At 64.3% G+C, this 18207-nt stretch overlaps 6 protein-coding genes across 6 annotated transcripts; 2 read left to right on the top strand and 4 right to left on the bottom strand.

The window, feature by feature from the left end:
* Window positions 1-204: 204 nt before the first annotated feature.
* On the bottom strand, window positions 205-8035 carry CHLRE_02g089050v5 (uncharacterized protein). The gene is made up of 17 exons (XM_043059383.1): window positions 7640-8035; window positions 7367-7486; window positions 7131-7208; window positions 6734-6823; window positions 6229-6567; window positions 5167-5931; window positions 5008-5067; window positions 4687-4854; window positions 4428-4512; window positions 4062-4255; window positions 3597-3885; window positions 3385-3482; window positions 3084-3179; window positions 2659-2834; window positions 2173-2497; window positions 1953-2042; window positions 205-1729 (listed from the first exon to the last, which is right to left on the bottom strand). The coding sequence occupies exons 1-17, from the start codon at window positions 7859-7861 to the stop codon at window positions 1397-1399; spliced, it is 3528 nt and encodes a 1175-aa protein (XP_042927017.1). The 5' UTR covers window positions 7862-8035; the 3' UTR covers window positions 205-1396.
* Window positions 8036-8175: 140 nt separating this feature from the next.
* On the top strand, window positions 8176-8731 carry CHLRE_02g089000v5 (uncharacterized protein). The gene is made up of 3 exons (XM_001701906.2): window positions 8176-8286; window positions 8378-8427; window positions 8561-8731. Exons 1-3 carry the CDS (start codon window positions 8224-8226, stop codon window positions 8703-8705), a joined length of 258 nt encoding a protein of 85 aa, XP_001701958.2. The 5' UTR covers window positions 8176-8223; the 3' UTR covers window positions 8706-8731.
* A 54-nt stretch (window positions 8732-8785) lies between these two features.
* Window positions 8786-10941, top strand: CHLRE_02g088950v5 (uncharacterized protein). Its single transcript, XM_043059382.1, has 4 exons — window positions 8786-9023; window positions 9223-9461; window positions 9647-9945; window positions 10139-10941. Exons 1-4 carry the CDS (start codon window positions 8854-8856, stop codon window positions 10451-10453), a joined length of 1023 nt encoding a protein of 340 aa, XP_042927016.1. The 5' UTR covers window positions 8786-8853; the 3' UTR covers window positions 10454-10941.
* Window positions 10942-10997: 56 nt separating this feature from the next.
* On the bottom strand, window positions 10998-13335 carry CHLRE_02g088900v5 (uncharacterized protein). Its single transcript, XM_001701709.2, has 3 exons — window positions 12671-13335; window positions 12218-12343; window positions 10998-11950 (listed from the first exon to the last, which is right to left on the bottom strand). Exons 1-3 carry the CDS (start codon window positions 13301-13303, stop codon window positions 11816-11818), a joined length of 894 nt encoding a protein of 297 aa, XP_001701761.1. The 5' UTR covers window positions 13304-13335; the 3' UTR covers window positions 10998-11815.
* Window positions 13336-13441: 106 nt separating this feature from the next.
* On the bottom strand, window positions 13442-15149 carry CHLRE_02g088850v5 (uncharacterized protein). The gene is made up of 6 exons (XM_001701708.2): window positions 14984-15149; window positions 14710-14900; window positions 14548-14643; window positions 14326-14404; window positions 14172-14218; window positions 13442-13989 (listed from the first exon to the last, which is right to left on the bottom strand). The coding sequence occupies exons 1-6, from the start codon at window positions 15126-15128 to the stop codon at window positions 13873-13875; spliced, it is 675 nt and encodes a 224-aa protein (XP_001701760.1). The 5' UTR covers window positions 15129-15149; the 3' UTR covers window positions 13442-13872.
* Window positions 15150-15445: 296 nt separating this feature from the next.
* On the bottom strand, window positions 15446-18084 carry CHLRE_02g088800v5 (uncharacterized protein). Its single transcript, XM_001701707.2, has 5 exons — window positions 17698-18084; window positions 17348-17518; window positions 17168-17240; window positions 16558-16970; window positions 15446-16319 (listed from the first exon to the last, which is right to left on the bottom strand). The coding sequence occupies exons 1-5, from the start codon at window positions 17728-17730 to the stop codon at window positions 16101-16103; spliced, it is 909 nt and encodes a 302-aa protein (XP_001701759.2). The 5' UTR covers window positions 17731-18084; the 3' UTR covers window positions 15446-16100.
* Between the last annotated feature and the right edge of the window lie 123 nt (window positions 18085-18207).

The following is an 18207-nucleotide window of genomic DNA, read 5'->3' as shown; positions in this document are numbered from 1 at the left end:
AACAAGGCCTTCTATAGTTCCACTTGAACCCCTGGGAGGTCATGGCTCATATACCAGCTGGGCTTGGAGCACAGAGAACAAGAATGGCGTGCCCTTCCCGGCGCGACCAGCATGCACCCAAGGCCTGGCGGCACTCACTGCTGCAACCTATCTATTCCAGACCGGCCGTTACGTAATCAAGCACCTCATAATACAATGGCAACAGCATTGACGTATTTACACGATCTTGACAAGGGCCGACGGACAGGAGCAGACCAACGAGGGGGTGTACGGGGCCTGTGGTAGCTGGCTCACGTGCGCCCTCCCGCCACACACCGCCTCTGGTGGGGCTGCAGGCAAGCCAAAGCCCGCAGTGTCGTGCCGCATGCTACACACAGATTTCACAGGCATCGCCAGGTAGTGCACCACCGCTGTGGTCCCGCGGGCCGCGACCGCGACAGCGTGGAAACACCGCACACGCGTGCATAAGGGCGAATACGGGCGAATGCAAGCCTGCACGTCTGCAAAGCCTTTGCTTCGCACAGGCTGCGTGCGTGTCAACGCCTTGACGCCTTGTACCTGCGCCCTGCAGCCCCCATGGAGCAGGACCTAAAATGCGTAAAGTTACAGGACTTGACGGGCCTGACCGCCCACCGCCCACCTGAAAAGCCGATAGCGTCAGATGGGTGTAATGGCAGGACGCTGGGCCCCCAAGCCAACGCGCACAACCTGGGCTTGGCACACGGCGCAGCCTGCCACGACAGAGCCTAGGACTGTGGATGCCAGATGCCGTCGCCACCCCGCATCCACACTGTGCTCTTCACTCCTCTCGCGGCACCGGGGCAGTGCACTGCACCACACCAGACCCAGCGGAACTGCCAACCGCCACGAGCAAGCACTACAATTCAGAGCCTTGCTGCCGGGGCTTCCACGTATTCCCCTGAACCCCTAATTGCTGCCCCCCCCCAGCTGCCCCGCGCCCCCGCAGTCCCCATCCTACTTGGCCCTGCCCCTGCTTGCAGGCCCAGCTCATACAGTAGCTGTACCGTGTGGTTGGGCACCTGCTTTAGCACCCGAGCGCTGGCTTCGCACTCGCGCAGCAGGTGTGCAGTGCGCACACTAGTATACCATCGATAAGCTTTCGACATGTGCCGAACTCGTATATTAATCCGATGAAGTCCAAACTCCAAACAAATCCGTCCGGGAACAAACGCATTTGCATGCATCAATGTTCATGGGGAACTCGCATTCACTGGGTGCTCGCACCCCCACGTCGCCCCCCTAAACCAGAACATAAAGCACACATACCTGCCGCAGTCGGCCTCCTGCCGCTCTCACGCCGCAACACCTGCAAAAACCCACCGGTTGGCCAGACACCGCCACTAGCTAACGCTCCGCCCATCCGGACGCGGCGCACTCACGACGCGCCGGCATCCCCAGCCGCCGCAGCCGCCGCGCCCGAGCCCGCGCCCTTGCTGCCACCGGCACCCTTGCCGCCGGCGCCGCCCTTGCCGCCGGCACCCTCAGCCTTGGAGGGCTTGGCCTGCGGCACCACGCCCGGGAACAGCGCCAGCGTGTACAGGTGGTTGCCTATGTAAGGGAACTGCTTGCTGTAGCTGCGTAGCACGCTGGACACGGTGTTGCTGTTGCTGGGCATCTTGTCGCGCGACCAGGCGGCGTAGCCCAGCTCCAGGGCCTTGCGCGCGATGTCGGTGGGGCCCAGGCCGCGCGGCCCGGCCTGGCACAGCACCTGCGCCGGCACAGCGTTGGAGCAGCGGAGCGGAGCGAGTCGGCGGGGCGGTGCGGGACGGGCGCGCTTGAGGCGAGCAGCAGCTAGTGACAGTTGTACGGGTGCAGGGCGGGGTGTGCGGTGTGGCCGCGGTGCAGCGTGTGGGCGTGCACGCTGCAGACGGGTGGCTGCAGTGCGGTGGACATGAGTCACACGGAGCAGTAGGTCAGGGTCGGCGCCGCACCTTGAACACGATGCGCGCATTCTTGGAGCGCTCCACCTGCTTGGCCGTCTCCACCAGCTGCTGCCGGTTGGCGCCGCTCGTTTCAGCAGCCTGCACGGCAGCGCGCGACACCACTTGTACAAGTGCGTAACAACACCAGGGTCGGGGCCAGACGGACGCGCCCAGCGGATGTACGCGAAGCGTGCATGCCAGGGTCCACGCCCAAGGCAAAACCACACACCTCGAAGCACTCATTGAGCTGCCGCTCGTCCTCCTCCTTGCTCAGCGGCCCCGCCTCCTCCTGCTCCCCGCCGCCGGCCGCACCAGCCGCGCCGTCCGCGCCCGCTGCCGCCTGCGTTCCGCCAGGCTCTGCATCGCCGCCGCCGGTGTCCGAGTCGTCCGGCGGCAGCACGAAGGCCGGCGGCGGGGCTGTTGTGGCTGCAGCCACGGCCGCAGCGGCGCCGGGCGGCGGCGCAAGGACGGCGGGCGAGGCACCGGCGGACCCGGGCTGCCGCGACGGCCGCGGCACGGCCTCCGCGTCCGGTCTGAGCGCCTTCAGCACATGCCTGCAATCAATCATTTCGTTGGGGCATGCGTCAGTAGCGCGCGGGCAGTGCTACAGGCAGCATCAAGCACGCCTACACGGTGGGAACCGAGCGTGCTTGTCCGCGCCCTGGCCCGCGCCCTCGCGGCCGTCCCCGCAACCCTTGCCGTCGCCTCTGCTCACTTGTCGGCGCCGATGTGCACGACGTAGTTGCTGAGCACCTTGGTCTTCAGGCTGGACGCCACCAGCCGTCGCAGGTCGCCACGCGGCCGGCCGGCGGGCCAGCTGATGAAGCCGCGCGTCAGGGCGTGCTCGGCGATGTCACTGGGCGTGGCGCCGTGGGGCTGGTTGCACAGCACCTGCGGGTACCGCATCCGGTGGCGAGCATTAACATGCGGCACAAGATAGCTTCTCAAAAGTCTATAGGATAAAAGGGCAGAGGCGCTTGTGCGAGGCAAGAGCTAACATGACTAACGTCAATTTAGCACGCGCGCAGGGGCGCTCACGGCGAGAACGAGACGCGCCCAGACCAGGCAACCGGGGCCGCTGCATACTGGGTGGGCGCCTTGGTGCAATATGGTACTGCATGACAGCAGACACGCACACACCTTGATGATGAGGTGGGTCATTTCGGTCATGCGCGGCGCCTTGAACGTGGTGTCTAGCAGCGCCGCATCAGCGCCCGGGTGCTGCAGCGCGACCTCCTGCAGTCAGTCCACACCCAGCCATGCGCACTCCATCCGTGTCTGTGTGCAGCTTTACAGTCCCTGATATACCGTGGCATACAGGTTCAACCCTCCCCACTACGTGACCGACCCGATCCAAAGGCCGCAAGGCCCATGGTATCCTTCGCCGCTCGCAACCGCCGCGCTGATGCTGTCGCCGCCGCCCACCAAGTCGCAAACGCACCTTGCAGACCTGCCGCTGCTGCATGTCCAGCTCCACCGGCGGGAAGGAGTGCTGCAGCTCCGCAGCCGCGCCCGCAGCTCCGTCGGCTCCTTGCGAACCTGCAAGCATGACAGGCTATCGTCAGCAATTCCGCTCCATCATGAGCTGCGCCGCCGTTCTGGGCCGGCTGCCCGCAAGGCCCTCGACAATCCACGGAGGCACCACGAGCTCACCTTGCACCTTGGCCGCTGCTGCCGCTGCACTTGTGGCAGGCGCCGGCGCCTTCCCAGGAGCTGGTGGTGCCTGCGAAGCGGGTTCTGGAGCGCCGGCCGCCGGTGGCGCCGCTGCCGCCGCCTCCGCACCCAAGGCGCCGCTCTCCTGCCGCGCCGCCTCCTCCTTGGCGCCCTTTGCGCCTGCAGCGCCGGCGGCACCACCGGCGGCAGCGCCGCCGACGCGCTTGCGCTGACCCGCTGGCTTGGCCGCGGCCATGGCTCGCCGCAACAGGTCCACGTTGGTGTCTGCCTGCAAAGCCCATATTGCAAGCATGAAAACAACAATAAACCCCGTTACGATGAGCATGTGGCTGAGCGTGCGCGCCTGCCGTGGCAATCTCAGCCTGCCCTAGCACGGCAACCACACCAACACCACCAGCCCAGACGTGGCACTCGATTCGGGCCTGCGCAACCCAGCCCGCGTGCCTTGTTCGCCAGCAATCCGAGGATGGCGTCATCGTCGTCGGTGTTGGCTAGCCGCTTGTACAGGTTCATGCAGGAACGCAGCTTGGCCTCCAGCCCCTCCAGCGCCGCCGCCACCGCGGGCGGCGCGGACGCCACAAACTCGTCGTCGTCGGACTGACCGGCACCGCCTGCAGCAGCGCCCTGCTGTGACGCGGCTGCGCAGGGGTTGCGAACAGGAAAACCACCAGGGCGGTTGAGTGTACGAAACAGAGCAGGCGGCCGCACCTCGCCTGCTTTTGGCCCCCGTGCCGCCACTGCTGCCTCAAAACTGGGACAGAATGCCGGTACCCTGGGTCGCGTTACGCTCCCAGCCCGTCGTCAGCCTACCTTGCTCCGCGGCCGCCGCATCCGCCGCCAACTTCTTCAGCTGCACGCCCACCATGCCGTTAAAGGCGTTCCAGTTCTTCTCCACCTACACGACAGCAGCGCGTTAACACAGCCGTGTCATACAGCAGCACAATGTACGGCAGGCCTGATGGCACGTGATGCGGTGAAATGCCGAGCACACAGCTTGAGTCACGAGCGATAAGGCAGGGCGCCGTGCCGGCGGTCTTGCTGTGTTTTGAGGCTGGCTGCGCACACGTACCTTCTTCGCCGCCGCCGCCCGCAGCTCCGCCATCGCTTCCTCCCGCGCTGCGCCCTCCATCGACACCGCCGTCGGAGCCAGCTCCGCAATGATGGCAAGCAGCGAGGCAAGGCCGGCATCACGACCTGCCTCGTCGTTCGCATGTTTCCGGTGCACAAAGAGTGCGACCTGCAGCGCACGTGGGTGCACAGGTACCGTTACGGTGGGTATGCGTGTGTAGAGTCTGGACCTACTGTAAGGCTGATTGCGGCGAGCCACTGCTTTCGAGGCGCCCCCGATGGCGGACGAACCAACCAATGAACCAAACCTTGAGGCACCCACATGGACGAAAACGCTGTCGATGGCTTTGAGCACGGCCGCCAGATCCGCAGGCGGTGGTTGCTGCGCATACAAAGAACAAGGAGAGTCAGCTGGGTTGCGTCACCGCCTGGTTGGCGGGGCACGGCTGTGATGGCATTACCATGAGGACATTGCACTCACCATGGCTGTCAGCTTCTTGCGCGCTTCAGACAAGAAGGGGTCCAGTGAGGCAGCCGCAGAGGCCGGCCGGCGGCCCGGTATTCCACGGCCAGCCGGCGGCTGCGAGCCGCTGGGCCCCGCTGAGCTCCCCGCGCCCGCCCCCGCCCCCTGTCCGCCGGCTGCCGCCGCCGCCGGTGCTGCTGCCACCACCGGTGCTGCCGCCGCCGCTGCACCCCCAGGCGCCCCCGCACCTGCTGCCGTTGCCGCATTCGCCGCCGCACTGGCGGCGGCGCTCCGCCCCTTGGCTGCAGCCAGCGCCGCAATGCCGGTCAACCGTGGCGCGGCGGCAGCGCCCTCCGGCACAGCCAATGATGCCCCGGCAACCTTTTGCCCTGTCGTCCCTGCGCCTGCTGCGCCCGCGGCTGCCGGTGCCGGCGACTTCGGCGCCCCCTTGCCCTCGCCCTGAGCAGCTGGCTGCTTTCTCCGCTTCGCCACCGGCTGCCCGTCGCCCTCCGCCTTCCGCTTGGAAGCTTTCTGTGGCGTGCTCACGGCTCCAGCCGCAGCCGAGCCCGCCCCTGCACCCACGGCCGCTGCCGCATTGCCTGGGCCAGCAGCCACCCCGCCGCCGCCAGCGGCTTTGCTGCCTCCCGCCGGCGCAGTGCCGTCGACAGCCGCGGCTGCTTTGGGTTTGGCGCCTGGCGGCGGTGGCGCGCGCGGCCGCGGCTGGCGCTTGGCACCGGGCCGCTCCGGCAGCTCATCTGGGTCCACCTCGAGCTCGACTTGGCCCTGTGGCGGCACGGTAACAGGCCGCAACAAATGGCAAGGTGTAAACGCGGCTGGCTCTAGCTCTACACGAGGCCACGAGGGCGTACCATGCACGGTATCTGCAGGACTACTTCCAGTCGAGACAGCGCAAACAGAGTGCAGGCGTGCAGCACGCCCCATGCGAGTACGGCAACTCCGCAGCCCCATCAGGCCCCTAGACCAGTTCTATCCTCGACAGGCCCTTATCCGTGGCCTACATGCAACGAGCCCCGCCAAGCCCCAACCATGCACAGGCGCAGGCGCCATGCCAGCACTCACCTTGTTGATGTAAAAGCCCTTAAATTTGGCCTTGGCCTTGCGCCGCCGCTCATACTCGAGCTCCTCCTCGTCGTCTATGAAGTCCGCCTCGTACGCCTCTAGCGCCGGCCGCCGCTTGCGCGGCTTCTTCGCACCTGCTGCGTCCGCGGCCGCCCCTGCCCCCGCCCCTGCTGCTCCGGCCCCTGCTATCCCCGCATCCGCTGCGCCTGCAGCCCCTCCTGCCTTTGTAGCTGCGGCTCCGCCGCCGCCACCCTCGCCCTCCGGCCCTGACTGCTCCGCCGCCGACCTGCCGCCGCCGGCCTCATCGTCCGACGACTCCGAGTCACTGCTGGAGCCGCCCTGTCGTGGCAGCGCGGCAGACAGACAAGCCCGCGACGGTCAGACATCAGCGCAAACAAGACTGCCGTGATGCGGGTCTAGGTGCCCCGCCACTTTATAGCGCGCATGCTCCCGACGCGTAACCTGCCGCCCCAAGGCCTGCAGCCGTGCTCCTTTGCATGCTCACCGAACCATCTGCTTCCGAGGCTGCCACTTCCTCTTCATCGTCCGACTCTCCCTCCTCACCCTCATCCGAGTCGTCGTCGCCGCATGCGGCCTGTGGGCAGCGGCAGGGCAGGCACGCGCCAGCACAGTAAGCACAGGGCACCAACAACACAAGTCGGTGTGCTGCAGAAGAATGCGTGGCAGGCAGGCGCATGTGCGCGTGCGGTTCTCCACGCCGCGGGCACGTGCCAATGGAGCCTGGCATACAAAACCTGTGCCAGGACACGTCCCGAGTCCCTATCCCTATTTCAGTGTTCGGGTTTGTAACAACTTCCCGCCTGCAACCTGTCCGCCTGTAACCTCCCCGCCTCCAAGCTTCGACCGCCCCCAACCTCCCCGCCTGCTCCGTAACCACTTGCCCGGTAGGTCCGCTCCAGCCTGTCGACCACACTGCCAAACATGGCCTTGCCACCGGCGCCCCCGGGGCTGGCGCCGCCCTGCGCAGTCCGAAATACGCACACAAGTAGGCAAGAAGCAGGGCGCGTAGGGCAACGGCCATGCACGATGATAGGGCGCACTTGTGGCAACAGTGGATGGCTGCAGGAGTCTGAGAGCAGAGGAGGCGTAGCAGTCAGAGTGATGCAAAGCGGCGCACCCGCGGCAGGCCGAGGAGCGGGAGCCCGTCCGGGCCTGCTGGCGCGGCTTTGGCCGCCTTCGCCGCGGCCTTCTTGGCGGCCTTCTGCGCCTTGGGGTCGACGCCATCCTTTTTCAGGAGCTGCGACGGGCAAGCATAAACGGTAAGCGATGGCGGGGAGACGTTTGCGCGGGACAGCGGGGATGGCGCGGCCTGGCGAGGCCTCCGCTGTGCAACCCCTCGCCCCCGAAAAACGTCCCCCGGCCTTCCCTTCGTTCTCAACCCCCTTCTCACATCGTTCCAGTTAACGATGTAGTTGTCGCTCGAGAGCTCGACCCGCACGCGCCTGCCCTTGAGCGTGAAAGGCCCTTTCGTGTAGTCCACCTCAGGTGCGCTAGTTCGCTGCCCCGCGCCCGGAACGGGCGGGACTGCTCCTAGTGCAGATCCACTAGCTTCCTGGGGGTCTACGCGCACCGGCACAATCCTCTTCTTGGGCTTTGGGGGGTTGTCCGTCATTTCCTGGTCCGCAAGGCAACGACAGGCCCCTAATGCGAGCTGGGCGCAGCTAATGTGACAATTTCATGATGATGCGCTCCTTTGCAGGGTCTAGAAGTGAAGAAGGTCGAGCGCGGGAAACGGGCAGATGTTGCGCCCTTTGAGCTGCTAGCATTAACTTGTTGCATAGGAAGTTTATTCTTCAAGGACGTACAGTTCATAATAAAACGTATGTGCGCAGGCGACCGGTTTCATGCATGGAGGAAGCCTTATGCGACGCAACCTCAACTTCAAAGCTTCCTATGTTTGAGCCTAAGTGACAAATACCAGTAAACCAAACCTTTCAATACAGTATACGGGGGTTCTGTATAGCAGGAAGTGTTATGAGCGCCGCGAAGGGTATACCGAATTCCTTTTACTGGAAGCTGTCTGGCATATGCTTTGTCGTGAGTTGCATTGATGATATCATTGGACTCGTTTGCGCGAGCGGGGCCGCGTATTGATTGGGCCTGTGCGCGACGTGCTGCTTGCCTGCAGATTGGAGGATGCATGGAGGGCTTCATGTACGCTACTGGCTTCTATGACATGTGGGTTGGGCTTAGACGAAGGGTCAGAGGCTGGTTGATGTGCGTGTGGCCGCGTCTACGCTGACTGCCACACGCCAGCCCCCCCTGCTGTCCTCCTCCCTGGCTCCTTTACCTTTCTCTCCTTGAACCACAGAGTCACTAAGAAGGAGGCGGAGAAGTACGTGGAGTCCCTCGAGGAGCGCCAGGAGCTGCTGCGCAAGCTGCGCGAGCGGGGGCTTCTGGAAGGCACCGACATCGGCCTGACCACCTCCCCGGCCGGTGACGCCAGCCGTCGCTAGGCAGCTTCCTAGCCTTCCTAGAGGTCTGTGCAGGACCTGCTTGCCTTGATCCCCTGCCCCGACAAACCGACAGTATACCTTCGCGTCGGGAGCAGCAGTTCCAGCATTATCAGCAGTAGCATCAGCAGTCCCGCCACACAGCAGCGACATGGAGGCCATGCTGCGCAACATCACGGCGGGCTCCTCCGCCGCCGCCAACCCGCTGCTGCGCTCGGTGCTGGGCCCCAACGCCAGCGCGGCGGACTACGCGGAGGTGGCCCAGTACGCGGAGAACATGTGGAAGATGATGGACGAGATGGCGGAGCAGGACCCCGAGGGGTGCGCGCGGGGTCATGCGTGCAGGGTCATGTGTGACTGTAGGCCAGAGGCAAATGGCGCCGGTGGTGGAGAGGGCGTTGCGGGGCGGAGCTGTCAACTTGTGGGCTCACGCCCGCGTCTGGCAGGCCCGGCAGCCGCTATGGACGGGCGGCGGTGTGACGCGGTATCGTTGCTCCCTTGTGCAACTTCTGCCGAGCAGGTACCAGGAGTTCATCAAGACGCAGGCGCAGGTCGCCAAGGAGGAGGCGGAGAAGGCGCGAGACCCGCATGTGGAGAGCCTTGCGCCCGCTCTGGTGCTGGAGGCGCAGGCGCAGCAGCCGCAGGCGGCGGCGGTCGTGGCGGCGGCGGCAGCGGCCGGCGGCGCGCCGGCCAGTGTGGCTAACCTTGTGGGGGGCAGCAAGGCGGTGGCGCGCGTGCACGTGTGGGCCGCTACGGATGGTGAGCGCTGCGTCGATGCCGGGTTGGACTTGCGACGGTGGATACCTGCAAATGCATATGCTGCTGTAAACACACGTGCCGTACTGCATCAAGGGGACTGACGCCTCCAGAGCGGCTGCCTGGGATCTTGACCAGCACCCTCCGCTCCCCGCCCATTCCTGCCCGCCTGCCCGCCTGCCTTGCAGCATCGGGCCTGCGCCCCGCACACTTTGCCGACGGCGCGCCGCTGCGCCCTGGCGCCGCCGCGCCGCCGGGCGGCAGCTGGTCGGGCCTTGTCGTACCGCTGGCCGAGTACCGGGCCGCCATGTCGCGGCCAGGCCAGGTGCTGGTGCACCACTTCCACGTGGCGGCGCACGGCGACGCGGTGCGCGCGGCGGCAGCGGACGCGCCGCCGGGGGCACGCGGCGCGCTGCTGGAGGCGGTGAGCCAGTTCGCGGAGGCCGAGTACCGCCTGGTGCTCAGCAGAAGCGTGCGCACGCTGCAGGTGCGGCGGGGGAGGGCAGGGGAGGGGCGGACGGGGAGGGCGCGCGTAGGGGAGTGGTTTTGGGGTTGTTGGTGGGGATGGCTGCGCTGCCAACGGCGAGAGTCGCGGCAGTATTGTAACTCCCGAGTTGAGGCTCTGCATGGTTTGTCTCGGATCCGGCATCAACACGACCGCCGCCGTCTCCTTGATGCAGGTGCATCGCGACGCCGTGGGCGATAAGGCGTTTGAGGGGCTGCACAAGCAGCAGCAAGAGCGGCTGCAGCAGGCGGCTGCCAAGGCGGCGCAGGTGGCCGTGGCCGGCGCCGACGATGCGGGCACAACGGGCAAAGCGACGGACGCAGGGCAGGGCTTGGGGGCGGCCTCCAACCCGGGTGTGCCACACAGCCTCCTGGAGGAGCTTAAGGTGGTTGGGATGTCCAACCCAAAGCAGCCGGTGGGCGCGGCGGCGGCTGCAGGCAAGGAGGCGGCAGTAGCCAAGAAGAAGCCTCTAATTGAAGAGCTGGATTGACACACGGTATGGGCAGATTGCGTTGTTCCTGCAGGGGCATGTGTGCGATGCGACAGGGTAAGCTGGGGTGCGGGGCAGGTTGGCGCAGTACCATAGAATGCAGGGTGTTTCCAGACCAGATAGGTGCCGGTGGTCAAGGACAGGTTGGCAGAGGCTCTAACGCTTACGAGCGGTTGGTGGTTGGTTGAGAGCCCAGGGAGGCGTCGCGTTACGCCATGGGACTGTGGGTACGCCGACCCAGGCCGACCAGACCCCCCAGGATGCCCGCGTCAGCCAAGTCTGATTTCATTGATACTGCTACACTTCGCGTACGGCATTTGGCGGTGTTGTTATGTTTTATACGGGGTTCCTGTGTCGCCCGCTGGTCCTGCTGACAACTTCACTGGTTTCTTAGCCACTTGACGGTATGCTGTACGGGCAGTCGGCTGTGCCACCCAAACAGCTCTGGCGGTCTGGCCACACCTGGCACTCGATACCCGGTAGCTCGATTGCTTGCCCGCTTACGACCCTGCGCCACCCCGCACCCGGCAATGGACAACGTAACTTTACCACGACATTACATCGTTTACTTGCCGCCGGTTGCGGCCCAATCCTCCACTCCGCACGGAACAGTCTGTATCTATGTTCCAAGCCGCCGCTTAGTCTATCCGACTCTGAAAATACCGCGGCGACCCCATCCTCCTATGCCATGCCGGATAGCTGGCTAGCGTTAGCCGTGCGCTGACGACACGCGCACGCCGGCAGCGCTTGCCATCCGTGCGTTGTGACCTGAACCCCAAAGCCACCGCCGCCAGCTCCAAGCAAGCTCTGTGCACGCCCTGCATCGGCTGCGACTGGATCGCGGCCGAGCGGTGCAGCCTGTCAGCTGCGTTGCGTGCCGCTCACGAGGTCCCAGCTCCATCCGCCCTCTACCACAAGAAAATCCACGCCCGCCGGCGCGCTCGCACGGCGCCGGTCTGTATCTGAAGGCGATTGCAAAATCGGGCACCGCTGACGCCCTGACATCGCCATCCCGCGCGCCGTGTGAACTGCCGCCGCTGGCGGCCCAGACAAAGCACAGCGCCCGCCGATCGCGATGGCCAGCGCAGCCTCCTACTCCGCACAAAGCGCGTGTGCAAACGCCATGCTCCGCTCCTCCACATGCTGCTGCTCTCCATCATGCGGTCAGTCCACTGCTGCTCCTGCTGCTGCTGCATTGCTTCAGCGCTGCTGCTCGCCAGCCGCCAAACCTGCTGCCGCCGGCCTCCAAACCAAGCCGGCCTCCCGCGCAGCCGTCACCTCCATGCCAACACCACAAAATCCATTGTCCGCTGCCTTCCCAAGCCCACAGTCGCCGCCGTTAGCGAGTCCAGCGCGAGCCGCTTACTCCGCCTTGCCCTTAGTGTTCTGCAGGGCCGAGACGCCGATGCGCAGCGAGGGGCCCATAGTGGTGCACACGTACATGGACTTCCAGTACACACCCTTAGCGCCGGGGGGCTTGTTGGCATCGATCGACTCCTGCAAGCAGAAAGGAGCAACCATATATGGGTCAGGGCTCTGGCGCACGATGGTTTGCAGCGGTTCCCGGGTGACCCATTTCGTGCGGAGCCCTGCAAGTCGACAATACGGCGCACTGGCAAAGACGAAGTGCAGCCAGCCACCACCGGCGCACCGCCGTCCGCGCACATGCATGCCGCCCGCCCTCCAGCCCTCCCATCCACCTCGCTTCAATCATGCGCAGCCACAAAGCATTACTAGCAACACAGCAAAGAACATGCCGCGCACCTGCACGGCCTTCAGGTTGAAGAGCAGGTCCTCCTCCTTAAAGTCGGCGCGGCCGAACAGCACGTGCAGGTTGCCGGTCTTGTCCAGGCGGTACTCCACCTTGCCGCCCTTGAAGTCCTTGACGGTCTGTGGGGTTGGAGGCAAGGGAAGGAAGAAGCACGGATGCTTAATGCAGCGCCTGGCGACGCGTACGGGCTAAGAGTATACATACGAGCTGGTCGACAGTGCGGACCCCCGCCAGTCACTTTGGCTGATGCGCCCGGCCTGTTGGGTCGCCCTAAAACTGCATCAAATGTGACGATGGCTTGGCAGCTGACGTGCAAAATCCGCATTCAGTCGTGGTCACTGGGTAGGCCCACAGCCTACACAGCGCATCACCGCACATGCCCCCCTCCCCCCGCAAGCCGATCGCCACCCCCCTCCCTTTGCCAACGCCTCGCGACGGCTGCTTACCCCGGCCACATCGGTGGTCACGGTGCCCGCCTTGGGGTTGGGCATCAGGCCACGGGGACCCAGCACACGACCCAGCTTGGCGACCTTAGGCATCATGTCGGGGGTGGCAATGAGCTTGTCGAACTCCATGAAACCACCGCTAATCTTCTCGATCAGGTCATCCCCGCCCACAACATCGGCACCAGCATCCTTAGCCAGCTTGATGTTGTCGTTCTGGGTCAGAACGGCCACGCGCAGCTCCTTGCCGGTGCCGAATGGCAGCGACACAGTCGCGCGCAGCTGCTGGTCCGAGAACTTGGGGTCCAGGCCCATGCGGGCGTGGAACTCCACGGACTCAGTGAACTTAGTGGAGGCGGTCTGCTTCACCAGGCGAATAGCCTCCTTGGGGTCCAGCTCCGAGGTGCGGCCAGGAGTCTTGGTCTGCATCGCCTTGAAGCGCTTGGACCGCGGCTTCTCCTTACGCACATTCTGCTGAGGCTTGTTGGCCACGACCTCAAACTCAACCTCCTCGTCCAGGGCCGCCGCGCGGACGACCACCACAGGGCGAGGCGCCACCACGGGCCTGAAGGGCGCCACCGAGCGAACGCCGGCGCTGGGCTGCAGCAGCCGCTGCTGCAGGGACATCATGGCCATGGTTGCTAAACTAATGTAAATAGTGTAGTGGGGGCCAACGGGGCTCTGAGTCGAGCCTAGAGCAAATTGTGGCCGGGCACCATTGCCCATCGCGCCCCCCAATTCCCCAATTCCTGCCAGACATTGCCACGAAAAAATGTAGTCCTTGTGTTACATGCATAATCCAGGCTCACGCGATTTAACCCACTTGCAAGGGCAAACTCGCCGCCGCGCGAGCTGCAAGTCCACATGCCTCGCGGCCAAGCCGCTCGCGGCCGTCCCCCGGCACAACGAACCGAAGAACGATTTTATTGGCGCATTCAAGCATCCTTGTAAAACACACGTGACTCACAGTCACACGGACATGCCCACAGCATCCCCCAACCTGCCCACACCCACAGCACCAGGGGAGGCACAGCACTAAGCGCAAATCCCCTGCCTGCATCCGCGCCTGCGCATGCACAACCCCTTGCCTTCATCCACACCCGAAATCTAGTCAGGATTTTCACACCAGTGGCTCTACATGACGCCCGCTCCGGCATGAAAGCCTGATAACACGCGCGCGTCCTCCAGGTCCGGCTGGCTGCCATTTACCACGAGGCTTTGCCCTCCTTCTTCAGCTTGGCCAGGAGGGTCGCGGTCTCCACGGCGGTCAGGGCGGCCTCGCCACCCTTGTTGCCGACCTTGCCACCGGTGCGGTCCAGAGCCTGCAGGGGCAAGAATGCCGAAGGCACAGGGTTCGGGCCGCGCTCGCCTTGCCCCACGAGCACCCCTCCGCACTGACCACCCTCGGTCCTTGGCACTCCGGCCCAAGCCACATGCAGACATGAAACTCAGACACGCCCATGGTGAACCCCGCCTGGGATCCGCGTTTGCAATTGCGGCGCACCTGCTCCAGGTCGTCGGTGGTCAGCACGCCGAACACGACGGGCACGCCTGCACACGCACGCACCGCAGCCCAGGTCACGTGTCGATGCATGATGACAATGGCGCATTCGCATGTCAGTCTACGACCTGACCCCTGAGCCCGCGGCGGCACTCACCGGTGTCAACGCTGCAGTTGAGCACGCCGCTGGTGGCCGCGCTCACGACGGCGTCGTAGTGGGTGGTAGCGCCACGAATCTGTGCAGAGCAGCCAGCCAATACAGTTGGCTTGCCAAATCAATCCTTTGGGTGTGCTCCGCCCTGGGGTCGTCTCCCAAACGTTCCGCAAGCAGGTTCGCCGTGGGGTGATATACCAGTGCTGTGCCATCCCGCCAACTCACCACAGCGCCGATGCACACCACGCCTGCGTACTTTCCCGATTTTGCCATGGACTTGGCGATGACGGGCATCTCGAAGCTGCCCGGCACCCAAGCGACCTGCAAAACAGCGCGCGATTCAGTCGCACGCATGCGTACGCACAATGCCGACCGAGCTGTGCTTACGTCCACGTTCTCCTTGGGCACGCCATGCGCCTCAAAGGTCTCCATAGCACCCTCCAGCAGGCCCTTGGTGATCAGGCTGTTGAAGCGAGCGACCACCACCGCGTACTTGCTGCCAGGCTCCGCCATAACAGAGCCATGGTAAGTGGCCCGAGCAATGCAAGAGGCACGGCTCGAGGGGATTTGGGCGACGCCTGGTGCGACCAAAAACAAGGAATTCATTCGGCGGCCATTACACTCGCAAAAGGCCAGGTTACCGCTTTGCAAATTCGCTCACCCTGCACATGGTGAGCCTCCTGCTGCACCTGAGGCACAACGCTGACGCTAGGGCGCGGCACAGCAACACGGCTCGCAACCAGCGAGTGCTGGCGCCGAGCGGAAGCGCCCACGCACCGACCAACACGGCTCTGAAGGGCGGCCATGGTAACGTATGTTTGTGCAAGTAGCGAAAGTGAAGGTAGGGGAAATGGATGGGAAAGAGGAAGGGGAAGGGTCGGGGGGGCAACCGTCCGCAACGGCATGCATGGCGTACAGCCGTTGCCCGCCGCACAAGCGCATTGCACACAGGTAGCTCTTATACATGTGTATCCCTACGTTGGGTACGAAGTGGGGCCACGGTAGGGGGAGGTGTCCCGCCACATAAGGCAGGAACTAGCAGGAAGCACTCCAAGGCACCATGAGAGCACGGTGCCACCTGGCGGCACAGCCTGCAGACCTAGGGGCGAGGCCAAGGGCGAGGCGGGCTTCGGCTGTAACAGCTTTCCCTGGGAATCTGAGGCACCTGACAACTCGTGACTCGGTCACTCACCATGCCTGCCAACAACGCCATGTCGCCATCACGACGCCACATACGGTAGCCGCATACCCTCAGCGTCTCTGCGAGTTGGCCGTGTTAGCCTCCTGCCGTGCTGGCGTGCGCCCCCGCCTGCGTGCGAACGGGCATTGGATGGCCGTGGCCAAAGGACCCCACAACCGCGGCTGGCATGCTGGCTGCCGTTGCTCGCGTTTACTCAACACGACTGAAAGGAGTGAAGGAACACCCACAGACTACAGCAGCCGTACACAAGCAAGGTGGCCACTGATTACCACAGTCCAAGCGAGGACCATGCAATCCAATCAAGTCCTCATCACGGCAGTTACTGTTCAACACATGACACCTGGGAGTGGGAGCAGCCCCGTACCAGAACCACCCAAGCGCATGTCAGCACCCAGGCGCCGCACGCAAAACCACTGTACGTCGTCCACAGGCGTGCCGTGCGAGCACGCCTCTGTGCTTGCTAACAAATAGTCCAGTCATAGTCAGCCCGGTCTGCATCCGCACCTGCCACGCCCCACAACCCCTTACACAACCAACCGTACTCGCACACGCTTCCGCAATCACGCAACCGGGCGCGCTACCTCTTTTGCCGCTTAGGGTCGTTGCCGCCGCTCTTCTCCTTCAGCGTCACCTTGCGCACCGTGCGCTCGTCCCAGGTGCTCTTGCTCAGCTTGCAGGGCCGGTTGCCAATGTACTTGCCGTTCATCTCACGCAGCGCCTTGGCAAAGTCCTGGCCGTCCAGAAAGCTCACGAAGCCGTAGCCCTTGCTCTTCTTGGTGCGGGGGTCGCGCACGATCTGTCGGGGCAAGGGGGTGGGCAAACGAGTGGGCAACGGTACCCTGGAGTGACAGGCTTGCAAGCCAAGTTACGGCGTAACGTGCGGCATGAAAGCCCGCGGAGGAGGTGCGCTGGCGTCACGTATTCGCCTCTCCTCCCGCTAACAAGCCACGTCTGGCCACGCCCACCGGCACTCTCCGCTGCAGCCGTCCATGGCTCTACAACCTGACTCTGATGACGCGCTTACGCCGGCTCACCTTCGCCTTGGCAAAGGATGAGTACTTGGAGAACGACTTTGCGAGCAGGTCGTCAGTGACCTCGTTCCCGATGTCGCCCACAAAGATGCGGAAGTCGTTGTCCGGCCACTCATTCAGCGTGGGGTCGACCCACTTTTCGCCGCCCGCACCGCGCAACAGCACCTTCTTCTTGCCGCCTGGCTTGGCCCCGCCCGCGCCGGCTGCGCCACCTTGCTGCTGCTGCTGCTGTTGTTGTTGTTGTTGTTGCTGCTGCTGCTGTTGCTGCATCATGCCGCCGCCGCCCATGCCCATCCCCATGCCCATTCCCATGCCCATTCCCATCCCCATGCCCATCCCCATGCCGCCGCCGTAGCCCATGCCGCCGCCGCCGTAGCCGCCACCCATCGGGCCGCCGCCCATAGGTCCGCCGTAGCCTTGCATGCATGTACGTGAATGGCGAAATGGCAGTAAGGTCAGCCGACTGCTTGTAACGATAAGCGCAGCGTAAGTGGTTGCGAGAGCCGACCGCGTGCCCAGTAGAGCGCGAACGCTGAGCCCCACGCCAGAGACGCTGACGCCCACGGCCCATCGCAGGCACTGACTTCCTTCGCCCAGATCCCACCTCCCGTACCTTGCTGCAAGCCTGGCGGTCCACCCATGGGAGGGGGCGCCATGTGCGGCGGCGCACCCGGCGGCGCCCCGAACTGCGGGTGACAGCATGAAACAGACTGTTTGCCATTGCACGAAGCATGCAGCCCGTGTCACATAGCTATTACTAGACACAGGCGTGACCAAGGGAGCTGCTGCCCACCTGTGGGCCGCCATCTGCAGCCGGCGCCGGCGCCGGTGGTTTCCGAACAACTGCAGGCGCCTGCGCGACAGCGCTGACTGGCGGTCGGGTTGGCGGCGGCAGGGTCGGCGGCGGCAGTGCCGCGGGTGCGGCCTCCTCTGGTGGCGCCTGCTCCACTGCCGCAATCTCGGCCTGCGTCAATGAGTGGAAGAGAGGTTATGGCGCAGGGGCGGACTGCAAGCCAAAGGAGGCAGACGCCTATTGAACGGAGCGCTGCATCCAGGTCGCTGCGTCCAGGCGTTGCAGTTCAGTTCAGCCCCGTTGGGAATCCCTCACAACCGTCCACCAACACTCGTGCGCACAGTGCATACCTGGAACTTAGCCCACTCGTCATCGTCAGCCATTTTGCCACGAGCTGTGCCGGGCGGTGTGTTGTGGTGCAGTCACGGCGGGGTGTCCTGGCTCAGGCCGCTGGCCTAGATCAAGGTGGCACGCTGCGACCGGCCGTGCCTATTCGTTCAAGCCCCCGATAAACCCAATAGTGATTGCTGCCAAGGCAGCAGCGGGCGTATGGCACTAGGACAGTGAGTATGGATTGCCCGGCCGGCACGCCTATCTCACAGCGGGAGTCACAAGTTCGCCTACACGGTCAACTAGCCAATGGTTTACGCAATTCGGCGACAGCAGGCTGAGGAAGCCTCGAGAACTGTCTACTTGTCTTGCTAATAGCAGCGTTTGAAATTTTCGGGTGCTTAAAGTAATGCTGGAGGAATATTAATTGGCAGACAGGGTCGTTTGGCCCGAAAAAATCTCAACTGGTCTCTGGTGTCCCATGCAGCTCTCGCGCCAAACTTTGCTCCAAACCGCGATTGTTGCAAGCA

Source organism: Chlamydomonas reinhardtii, chromosome 2 (assembly GCF_000002595.2).
Source record: "Chlamydomonas reinhardtii strain CC-503 cw92 mt+ chromosome 2, whole genome shotgun sequence".
NCBI lineage: Eukaryota > Viridiplantae > Chlorophyta > Chlorophyceae > Chlamydomonadales > Chlamydomonadaceae > Chlamydomonas > Chlamydomonas reinhardtii.
This window is presented reverse-complemented; position numbering and strand designations above follow the sequence as displayed.